Below are 12,509 nucleotides of genomic sequence, written 5' to 3' on the forward strand. Positions count from 1 at the left end.
AGCTTCAGCAGACTAAGGCTGTTCTGGTGCCAGCGTTCTGGGAGCTGTAATGTTGGGAAAGAAAAGGTTATGTGCTGTTCTGGTTGGAGTCACTTATTAAATCTCATGGAGCGTACCGCTTTTTGAATGGAGGGTGTACTGAGGGAGTGCGAGCCGGGGTTGGAACAGGAGCTCTGAGGCTGAGTCAGCCCATCAGTAGGCTTTTTGTGGGGATGTATGATAGTTTACCCAAAGAGAAACATAGGCAGTTCTCATGTGGTCTGTCAGCACAGAATAGCGATGACTCTACTTGTGAAAGGCAACCTCTGCAAGGAAAAAAAAAGAAAAAAGAAAAAAAAAAAAAGCAGGTGACAAAAAAGAAATCTGCGTGTTGGGAGGTCGAGTTTGTGGTGGTGGATCCTAATAGTGAAGCAGCTTTACTTACCCTGTAGCACATGGCGTGGCTCTGCACGGCTGCTCAGGCGTGGTAGAACAGAGCAGGGCTTGTGTTGTACACTGCAAAGGCAATTTGCCTCCCTTTTGACTGAAATAATTTTAAAGAAGAACATTGACTTTGAGAAATTCATTAGTCTGTTAAGTAGCTACCTTGTTGGAAATAAAGATCTCCTGGAAAGATTGGGTTCTGTGTAGTTCATGGCAGTTCATAGCCAGCCACGTGACCTGGTTGCATTCTGGATACAGAGATCTCACGGTTTTTTATGTATACGTTTCTACATATATTAAAAAAAAACCCAACCTCAAACCCTAGCAGCTAAACAATTAGGTTCTATGGAATGAAGTAAAAACAGGTTAAATTACATTTTTGATATGAGGGATAGCCTCTGCAGAATAACGAATAGCGAACATATACAGCAGGTTCCATGCCTATGAAGTTTGGAGGGGATAGGGGGTACAATGCAGCTTTGTCCTGCTAAACAGGCTTAAAATATTGATAATTCTACAACAGTAGACCTTAAAAACGTAAGTTTATATTTTGAATTAATTTAAGGTGCTATTATATAACAACTTCAACTTTTTTTTTTTTTTTCCTCTTTCCCTCCTACAGATCACACATCCGTGGGCGGGCTGGGAGACAGTTTTTATGAATATTTATTGAAAGCCTGGCTTATGTCAGACAAGATGGACACGGAGGCAAGGAAAATGTACGACGATGCAATTGAGGTGATTACAATTCATTGAGTTTTCCAATACAGTGGAACTTAAAAACCATCTTTAATACTTTAAAAAACCCCACACCAACAAACAAAGAAAACCCCATAGGACATGTTTTGATTATATAAGTTTTAAGAAATCAAGTGATGAATAATACCAGCTTTCTGAGTAGTGTAAAAAGTATTGTGGAATACATCTGATGCAGATTATTGTGCTAAAAATAATCAGTTTGTCCAAAATGGTATGATGTAAAAGCCCAAGCTATAGTTCATGAGAAACAGCTCTAACAACCCCTAAGATGTGTGCAGAATGACCAAGTCACTTTTCTCCAGTGTTCAGAATCATTCCAGGAGTTGAAGTCCTCAACTGTTTTATTCTGTAAATTATTTTCTAAGACATTCAGATGTTATATTCCATATTTATCTTGTAAAACGTAGTTCATACCTATTCCTTGCTCTACGGTTCTTCTGTGATATGGTCTTGCTGCCTCTCACAGATGAAGTAGTGCTTGCCCAAGCAGGGCAGTGCTGTAGGATGGTTCAGTGGGGTTTGGGGTGGGGGCCTTTTTGTGGTGGCTCTGAGCTTTTTGTGCTGCCCAGCTCTTACTTTCTTAGTTTCCCTATACACAGGCATCTTCTTTCATCAGGCGCGCTTGTGGCCATATATGCCAACACGCCTGTGCTACAGTTAAAGCACGTAGAGGGTAACTAAGGTAGTTCTAATCAATTTAGCTGTGGTACCAACAGCAGCAGGAACCGTGTAGTCTTGTCCAAGGGCAGATATGTGTTTGGTGCCTAGCTTGTTCCATGCTCTGTGTGTGCCGTGTTTCTTTCTACGCAAACTTTTAAAACTTAGTTTTAGTGCAGTCAGTCTCCTAAAGCAAAATGCCTGTTCTTGGAGTTCTCAAAATTCACCTTTTAAAAGATAGATAGTGAAAGTTCAGATCCAAAATTGCTTTGAAGCTGTAATATGTCTTACCCCTGACCTGAATTTGATTACATTTGGCTTTCAGCTACTTGAACTTTTTCCTTTCCTACGTTGTTTAAAAGGGTGTATCTGCATCACGTAGCTGGTTGCTAATGAAGGTATGATAGGCATTCTCTCCTGAAGGAGAAATGCATTATTTTCTTTATTCTCACAATATAAAACAGATTTTGAATTACTTCTTAAGCTTTTTTCCCAAGTAGTTTCAAGTGTCTTCAGTATGGAGACAAGAACATAATGGTTCTTCTAATGTCATCACCTGATTTCTTCTCAGTGTTCTCTTCTTCATCCAGCCAAGAGCTGTGTTTGCAATCTTAACCTTTGCCTCGCACTGTCATCCACTTTCCAGTTGGTTTTACTCTGAAATTGGTTATATTCTTTTTGATTTACTGCTTTCCTACTACTGTGATTTACATTCCTGATTCCTCGATGTGTGACCTTATACTTATCTCTGTTAAAACACAATTGTTCAGGCAAAACCCATTTTGTCACCTATTCTGAATGATTTTACAGGACTGACTTTTCCTTTATCACTATCTATAGCTCCATCAATTTTTGTGTCATCTGCAATTTTTCTTACCATTTGTTTCTTGCCGATCATTGGTAGAAATTCTGCCTAGCACTGAATAAAAGTATCTTTGCAGAATCTTCATGGGATGATTTTTCGCAATTTTTTGTTTTTACTTTGTTCTAGCAAGCCAACTTTTAATCCACTTCATATGTGTTGCCTTGAATTTGTTTGGGACTAATATTTTGTACAATACCAAGGAAATTCCTGAAGTGTTGACTTTAACAAACCCTGGAAAGGCAAGAGGACTGGGAAATAGCTGATGCTTTAACAGTATTTTAAAAGGCTAATAGAACAATCATATAAAATGAATGATGCAGTTTCAAAAATAAATGTTTGATTGACAAGTGCATGCTGATATTAGGAAAGCATGAACATCAGATAGAGAGCATTCTGTTTTCACATTTCGGTCTATTGTTTGGGGCATTTTACAAACTAAGGCAGCTTCAGCTCAGTTAATCTCAGCTGATGTGAACTAAGTCTTTTCTTTGGGAGCTTAAGTACACACGTCCGCTCTAGTGCATGTATACTCCTCGTGGTCCAGCTGGAGGTCGATGCTTCACAGTACCTATCAGAGTGCTTTGTAGCCCCAGGTGTCCAGCCCAGGATACAAATGTCACATCTGTCCCAACCCCAGCAACGCCCAGCTGTTCCTTGTTAATTACTGTAAATTTTAATTGTCCTTTTTATACAGTCAGCAAGCAGTTGGTTGTTGAATGATAAAGTATTTTGAGACGGGTACATTTATTTTCTTTTTGGTGATGCTTCTTTTGTGACTCTTAAGACATAACTTAATTATTAAAGTAGCTGACAACTTGATGTTCAGATTTCAAAAACTACCCCTTACACAAGACAGTGATGTTCAAGTTCAGAAGACGTGTTCTCTGTTCGGAAGAAGGGCACACTGCACCTAGATGATGTTCTTCAGTCAAACCCTGAAAGTAAGCAGCTCATGGAGAAGTGTATAAATTTGGCCTTTGTTGGCTCCCCTGGTGCCAACGACAGTCGTTTTGTCCCCCCTGGAAATGCTCCTGCATGCATTTACTCCTCAACAGTTATGAAATTACAAAAAGATACAATTCTAAAGGGAATTTTGCAGAACATTTGGAAAAAAATGTTTTCCTCCAGGAAATAAATAATCCAAACCCTTTTAAGCCTTCTTGCTCTTCACAGTAAAAGTGGCTTTCCTTTAAAGGGGACTCCTCAACTTTTATGTACCATATGGTCAAAAAAATCCTATAGTCATCAGCATGTCAGTTTTGTTGCAGTCTAGGGTAATTGAATCAACAGAGTTGATGCTACAGATCTTAGTATCTTCTTCAGTGGCAGAATTTTCAGCAGATCCAATCTTTCCTATACCAGTACTTGCAGAACCAATGAGGCTTGTACAGTTAACCGCATCAGGCTCCCTAGCAGCAGAAGCCACATTATCACGCCAGTCCTCGATGCCAATTTGCATGATTGTTGGACAACCACTCTGGCAGCCATCAGAAACGTATTAGTTTTTGCTCTGTCAGTTGTTTCTGCGTTCTTCTCGCTGGATCCTGCCTTAAGCACAAACTTCAGATCTGCCGGTGGCATTAGCGAAGAGGTTAACTCGACAGGAATGCAGACCAGCACTTTGCTTTCATCACCTTCAGAACACACAGGCTCAATAGAGGGCAGTGGAGAAATTTCACCACCCAGATGATGGCTCAGTCCACAGTGCAAGTAAGGAGCAGGACCCTACCGATGGTAACGCAGTCTTCTCCCTGTAGTCTGCTCTACTGGCTTTTAGTGAGTGCATTCACCTTGGCCCTATGGGGACTGCCAGCTCTTCACCGGCTGCATGGCTGCGGCGGACATTCACATCACTATAACCATTCAGAAAAGTTGCTGCAAGCACTTGCAGCATCTCAGGTCAAGAACATATTCAGAAAACCATGCGGAAATACACGCATATTCAGAAGCACAACTCTTTCATATTACTGTTTATATTATTCTCTTCCCCAGATGAGGCTCCTAACCCTACAAATTCTGCCTTTTCTAACTGTAATTTCAATCATTCTAGTTTTAGAAAAGTTGTTTATGAAGGGAGCTTTGGAAGGCTGTCAGGTGTTATTTCAGTACCTCGATGGAGGACTTCCATGCTACCAAATATTGCTGGGTTCAATACAGCTGCTTTAACAGTGCTGTATCACTTAAGCATCAGCTTAAAAAAAAACCAAAGAAATACTCCAGTCACAGAAGAGCTTGAAGCTTTTTTGTTTGTCCATTTTGTTGAAAACAGAGTCTCCCTTTTTTATTTGGAGGGAAAAGCTATTTCACTGTCCACTTTAAAACCTGAATGACGAGTTGCAAGCTGATTAATCTATGTATTTATTGCTTGAATCTGTATTGTAGCGAACTGCATAGTTTGCACTGTGTAGATAGCAAGGAGACAGCTGTGTGCAGCAGACATGACCTCCACATCCATGATAACTGCTTTGGTTATATGCGGGATCCTCTGCCTACGTGTTCTCAGTATATCTAGTTTTAGTGCAAAATACAGTTGTGGACATCTGAGGTGTAATTTGCTGTAGGTACCAGAAAAGTAACGGAGAGGGGTAGTAATTCACTTCTGTATTAGATCTTGTGGATGGCAAGGAGAGTAGTAAATGCCTTTTCAATGGCACTTTAATCCTTCAACTCTAATCAGCCTTGGAGTACTCTGACCAGTCACAGATCATGCACTTTGAAGGAAGCTGTGAACCTGTCAGGTGGTTATGTGTGGAAGTACAAAGGAGATTTCTGGAAAGAAGACAGGAATAATGTCTTCATGGTAAGGAAGATAATTGTCTTCATTAGTATAGGACTCAAACTGTAATGAGATTCTAGTTACAAGAAAAACTGTCTAATACTAAAGATAGTAAGTACTGCGGTAGATTGCTGAGGGTTGTGAAACTCTCTGAAGGAGGCTTAAGTAAATGTGTTGTTCCATATAGTTTGCAGACTTTGGAAAGTTAAGTCAGCTATTCTCCTTCCTGCTACCAGAAGAACACCCTTTATAAGTCACAGGCAACAACATATATTGGTACAAATGTGCAAAGACAAAGCAGCAGTTGCCTCACCTATAAAATAATACTGGGTTTTGTGAACAGCTGCTCTAACCCTCACCCATTCTTTGACCGTGTGCAATCAGAAAGCTGCTACGGACAAGTGGCTGGAGCATTCCTGTCACTTCTTATTAAAGTCGAACTGAGAGTACAGGTGCTGCCTTTGCATATGTTGCTGACCAAAAGTTTCCGTTGCGGGTGTATTTTCTGAGTACGCACAAACTGTACAGCAGAACAAATAAGTACTTCTCAGAGTTGACAGGTAGACAAACATTGTCTGAGCCATAAAATATGTGTTGAATTCTCAGCTAAAAGTGCAATGTTATCTATGTCATGATTTTCACATGTTTGATCTCGTTAGCATCGTTTAACAGTTAGGGTATTTTTTTGTGTGTTGAAATTATATTCTTATAGCTGTTTGTTCCTGTAGTGCTCAGAAGTGAATTTGAAATAAGAAAATTCTTTTTGTTTTGAAAACAGTACTTTCTTCTTTGAAGGAGAGTTAGTATGTAAAACTTGCATGTGAAACAGTATTTGAAAGTTCTCTTAATCTTCTTGTAGGCCATAGAAAAACATCTCATCCGAAAGTCCAATGGAGGACTGACCTTCATTGGAGAGTGGAAGAACGGGCACCTTGAAAGAAAGATGGGCCATTTGACCTGTTTTGCAGGGGGAATGTTTGCCCTTGGAGCAGATGGTTCCAGAGATGATAAAGCCGGACATTATTTGCAGCTTGGAGCTGAAATTGCACATACGTGTCATGAGTCATATGACAGGACAAGTAAGATATATTGCTAATCTAGTTATTTCAGTAGTTGAAATACAGAAATTGTTGTCATTATTTTTAAGGTTTGTTATGGACCTGTGCCTTGTGTAACACACACTGTTTTTATACCAGTATAATTTTTTTAACATCCATGTATTTACTACTGATCTACATCACGGTGAGTAAATGTAAAACCAGACTTTATGTGGTTCCTTCCTGCACGTTTATCCCTATTTTTGGTTCAGTCAGCTAAGATAGGTTATATGGGTGTGGGGAGGAAGGAGTGTGTGTGAACTCTTGTCCTCTCAGATATATAGGGCAGTTTTTCATTTCCTATATACTGTTCTTGCAGTTCTGTAGAGTGAACAATTTGTGAATACACCTTTTACCGTTTTTAGTAATAGTACATTCTGGGTAAGTACAATTAAACTAGAGAGGATGAAGATTAGTATGCAAACTGTGAGATGGCCAAGGACCTGATTAGTGAGGAGACGATATCAGACTTCACTGTTGGGCTGGAAGTTTCTCAAGTTCACTCAGGTTCATTTTAGATCTTTAATAGTGACCTTGATGCAAAAAGTTGAAGTGTGCTGATTATACTTACAGTGGCCATAAAGTCATAAGACACAATTAAAACAGAAGAGTCTCAGAATAGTAAACAGGAAGATCTTAAGGACTCGACTGTCAGAAATAAGAAGTTCACTAGAAAAAAGGCAGGAACTCTTTCTCTAAACTGGGAGCTGAAAAATGCCAGTGCAGTCCTAGTCCGTATCAGGTGAAGAATTTTCAGCAGATACGAGACAATATTAACACTGCCTTAGAAGACACATATAATTCGTCATCCAGAATACACTGTACAAATCTGAATTTCAAGCAGAACAAATGCAGAGAAGGACCAACAGAATGGAAGATAAAATATCTTACAGTGGCAAAATAAGGGAGGTCAGCCTGCTCAGACTAGAAAAATAATGCCAAAGAAGGGAATAAATTTGTTGTCATCTCAAGAGGTAAACACTAAAAAGAAATAGAGTTATTTTAAGATATAAGCAACACAGTTGTACCAAGAGCAAGATTTGTAAGCTCGCCATGAATAAATGTAGGTTGGAAATTGGAAATGGCTTTGTGTAGCCATCAGAGAAATGAGCTTCTGAAATAACTTCCTAGTAGAAGTAATGGTAACTAAGACTCGGGCAGTTTTAAGATGAGAATTCATGTATTTATTCACAGGATTACATAGCATCATTGTATAATTACCTGTCATTTTAAGGAATTCAATCACAGAAGTGATACTTTTACCTGGGTAGCAACAGCATTAAAAAAAGGGGGAAGGAAAAAATATGAGGATGCTTAAGGAAAAAGGTAGGACATAGTAGCTATTGTTGCATTCTGAAAAACTGCATTTAAATGTTCAATTCGACACTTAAAAATAAGCAATGCTAAATTTACAGTTGTTTGTGCAGTCCTAATTTTATTCCTTCAGATGTTTATTCCGTACCCTAAATAAGTCAAAAGATGGGGGGGATAAAAGGTTTGGTTGCATATTTAATGACTGTATAAGAACACACACATGCAAGAAACAGACTGAAAGTTGTACAGACAGCTATAAATTGGCAATGCCCTAGTTTTCTTTTGTTCAGTCACGCAATCTCAGGAATGTGGATATTTTGTGTGTTTGGGGTTGGTTGTTTTTGCCTGGACTGGTTTTTCAAAGAAAATAAAGAACTGCTACGTGCAAAATGTCAACGACTTGATTATGCTTTAACAGCAGGATTTGAGACATAATTGTGCGCTTTAATGACAGAACTAGCTGATTGCAGAAAACAACTCTCCTTCAGAGGGCAGACAGTCTTCTGGTTCAGCTGATAGGTTTATGCTTCGGTCCGCAAAGGGGAGAGCCTGATCTCTTCCTCCTACAGACTTGGGAGAACTCTTTGGTGTGCCCAGAGGAGACAGCAAGGTGCTGAGGCCGCGTGCTGAGGATAAAGAGCTCTTTTCTTCAGATAAAGGGAAGGACAGCTCTGGTTGGTTTCTCTTCCCAGGGTTACTCCCAATAAACTGCAGTATATGCCTGGGTTTATAATATTTTAGTATAAAAATACTACTTTATGAAGCAACCTAAATTTCTATAAGGGCTGAGCATGAGGGGAAAAACCCAATGCTGTTTCAAGGTCCAGTCTCAGCAAAATCGAAACAGATTTTCACAGAATAAAAGCACTTCTGGAAAAGAAGGCATTATATTGCCAACAGTCAGCAACCTGTTGCACGTATTGCAGGTATGAAAGCCTGTTTAAAAAAAAAAAGAAGAGAATTAGATATTTCAGAAAGCTTCAGGCAAACTAAATTCTATATTTGCTACTGTCTACCATAATGTTGTTATATAAATATGGAATACCATTTCCTGAAATTCTGGTTTGAAATCATGCTTTCCATGTCTGGCATAAATAAACAAACATGGTGACATGACAGATGATTTAGGGTCCAGGACTTCTGGGTTTTCAGATAAATTCCGTTAGAGTAACTTTGATCTGGACAGGTTTCACCGGTGTGATAATAAGTATAAAGCTCTTGTCTTGCAGTGGCAGTCCACATGCCTATTTAGTGTTGAGGTGATTTTTTTCCATGACATTTGTGGCTGGAGGTTCTTGATGTATTAGGATTTTTTAAGGCAATATTCGTATCCTCTCGGGTCACTTTCCCCTCTCATACATTACCCTATGTCTTCAGGCAAACTCAATCACCCTCTACAAGGCAGAGCATTTGTGGTGACTTCAGCCGGCTTTAACAAAACAAGACTTGACTTATTTTGTCAAGCTAATATAGCCCTTTCACTCGTTCTTGTCTGTTGCCCTCTATTCTTTGTTTACTTGCCTTTGGGACTGAAGTTGTCGCAACTGATGTCAGAAGTCACCCGTTGAATTACGATTGCCCAGACTCTCATTGTTTCTAAGACCATCTCTCTGGTCCTTTGCATGCGTTTGCTTCTGTTGATGGCTTCTAAGACCTTTGAGGTCTTAGACAGGCCATTATAAATTCTTCTCTGCTTTCTGGTCTACCCCTTGATGTCAAGCATTCTGTCACCATCCAGTTTGTGCTCTTCGCAGTAGATCTTCACGGTATTTGGGAGCCGTTGCCCCAGCAGGCCGTTTTACCCTCCTCTCCCAGCTGACAGGTGGAGCAGCAGATGGTATTGCAGGAATCCCACACAAGCCTAGCTGGGTTACAGTGCTCCCAAACATATTCTGACCCATTCCCCAACTCAGATACTTCTTTTGGGTTCCCCAGACACATGATGAAAAGATGTGTGTTTTGCCATAAATTATTTGGGGAGGTTTGAGGACCACCCTGCAGATCCAAAAACGTCCTGCTTTTTCACCTCTTTACTGGTGAAAACATGTTCTCGGCTGCCCATCCTTTCTTTCCATTTTGGCAACAGCAATCACTTCGCCCTGTAGCCAGCAAAAGTTGCCACATGGTCACAGATTTGTACAGCCATGTTGTAAACTGACTTATTTGCCTTAGCCTTGGCATCATTGGAATGACAGCTTTCCACTGACATTTGGGGTATTCCGTAGTCCCCTGGAATGTGTATCAGTGATCCCTTGCAGGTATTTTGGATGCTCACGTGTCATCATTGGGGCTTGCTGAAGATTTTGGGACATTTCTTAACTTGGTTGAAAGTGTGGCGCACAAGTTAAAGAGCACCATCGCCTTTTGGACAGATTGTTGCTGGCGTGACACCGTGCCGTGCGTCCCAATATATAAATACGACCAACCACAGATCCGTGAAGCTACCTTAGAGAGGCCGCAGCCTATTCCACCTACATGTCTTGCTGGGTCCTCTTCTTCAAATGTTATATGAGTTAGAGCCTAGAAAGTATTATTGTAATTATGAATCCTTTCTTACTTTCAGGAAATTTTTTGCTAGATTAACTGTAGTCTTAAATGAACACACAAAAAAGAATGTTTTCAAAATTATTTCTAAAATTAGATACATAATATTTATCTAGAGGTCTGAGGATTTGCCCTTATTTTCAGCAGTGGTAAATACAGCCTCTCATTGAAGTCAACTTGAAATCAGTTAAAATCTCTTTTAAAATGGTACTGGTTTAGCTTTGCAATTTTGCACTGTGGTGTGAAATTGTTTCTCATCTGCCCTCCCTGCCTAGACTATAGCCTATCAGCCCTATTAATACTAAAATACCTGTATTAAAGTATGACCTCTATAGCATTGTAAAATGGCCTTAGATGGTTCTTTGCTTAGAAGAATGCTCCCCTGAAAGGTATTATGTTCTAGTATCTTCTTCACTTCAGTCAACTGTTAGTAGAAGTGCTGTAATTAATTTTACATCCTTGGTTTCAGATAAAAATTCAATGAGATTGTCACAATGTGCAGGGGTCGCCCATCCTTGGGTGGTATAATTTCTTGGAGTGCCCAATAACGTTAGAAGTAGATATGAGTAAATAATTAAAGATTTAATGCCCCAGCAGGCTACAAAGCCAGAGAAGGTGTCACAGTTTCTGTAGGTGACGCATCACCAGAACTGCCTGAAGCCCCGCTTCTTTCCTGGGTAAGAGTAATACAGCTGACATGGTTTACCTGATTTCCGGAAGACTTTTGAACAAGTTCTCTACTAAGGCTTTTTAAGGCTATTAAGCAGCCACTGCCTAAGCAGCTAGCACCTGCATGGAGAATAAAAATGGTTGTAGTGTAACAGGTAGGGTAGAGGTAAATAGTCAGCTCTTGCAATGGACGAACAGTGGTTAACCACTGGTACTCTGATATATTTTATATATATTTATACAGATATGTGTATAAATACATTGTATCCTTATACCTATCTGTGTATAGATGCGTATAAATGTATAGTATGTTCACATTTAATATTTTAATATGTGTATATATAAATTTAAAAATACATGCATACACATATATAAATGATCAGGAAAAGGGCAGGAATAATACCGTAAATGTGCTGGTAGTAACTAAAAAAAATCTGTTTAGGATAGCAAGGATGAAAGAAAGCTGAAAAATTACACAAGGACCTTATGAGGTTGAGTAATTGGGTAATAAATTACTAAATTAAATTCAGTGTAGTTAAATGTAAAGTGAGGCACCTATGAAAAAATTATTCCTAACCTCCCATATAAAATGATGAGCTCTTAACTGACCATTACAACTCAGGAAATTGCTCTTGAGATTATGAAAATGTCAGCTCAGTAGCAGTCAGGAAAAACAAAGTGAGAAAGAGCAAAAATAGAAAATGTCATTGTGTCACTGTATTAATCTTGTCCACACTTCTAGTGCTGTATTCAGGCTGGTCCTCTCATTTCACAAAGGATGTAGTAGAATTTGAAGAGTTGCAGAGAAAGGCTAGATGGAAAAATAAAGGTATGGAACATCCCCATTCAAGGAGCAACTGAATTGGATAGTATTCTTCAGTGTGGAAAAGGGACATTTTAGGTAGGATACAACAGATTTGCAAAATCACCAGGAGACTGGAGAGAGTGGATAGGAATCAGATGTTCACTCTCTTCTCCGAGACAAAACCTAGAGACTATTGAATGACTCTAGTAGGAACCAAGCTGAAAATGGAAAAGAACAAAAAAAGTGGATTTACACCCAAGAGGTATTAAAGATGTGGAACTCCTTAGCAGAGGTTGTTTTGGATGCTTAAGGCTTTTACAGAGGTTGAAGGCAACACCAGATAAGTACTTGGGAAATAAATCTATTAAGAATTACTGGCCACATAAAAAGTATGTCTAGTTTGGGAGAAGCCTCAAGCTCAAAAAAAGTGGTGACATGTAGAGAAGCTGGAAAAACGTATCTCATATACTTGGCCTGTTCTTCCTCGTCCCTATCCTTGTCCGATTTTGGCTGTTGTTAGAGACGTGATACTGGACCTGACAGAACTTCTGTCTGGTCCAGTATGGCCATTCTGATCTTCTTAATTTTGGATAGGTAGAA

At 39.5% G+C, this 12,509-nt stretch overlaps 1 protein-coding gene across 1 annotated transcript in view; it reads left to right on the forward strand.

Moving 5' to 3' along the window:
• The window catches only part of MAN1A2 (mannosidase alpha class 1A member 2), a 138,089-nt gene that overhangs the window by 111,624 nt on the left and 13,956 nt on the right, over positions 1-12,509 (forward strand). Inside the window, exons 9-10 of the mRNA XM_049824720.1 lie at positions 1,046-1,161; positions 6,340-6,559. Coding sequence (XP_049680677.1) covers positions 1,046-1,161; positions 6,340-6,559 — 336 coding nt within the window. The remainder of the gene's footprint in view (positions 1-1,045; positions 1,162-6,339; positions 6,560-12,509) is intronic.

Source organism: Accipiter gentilis, chromosome 21 (genome assembly GCF_929443795.1).
Source record: "Accipiter gentilis chromosome 21, bAccGen1.1, whole genome shotgun sequence".
Taxonomy (NCBI): Eukaryota; Metazoa; Chordata; class Aves; order Accipitriformes; family Accipitridae; genus Astur; species Astur gentilis.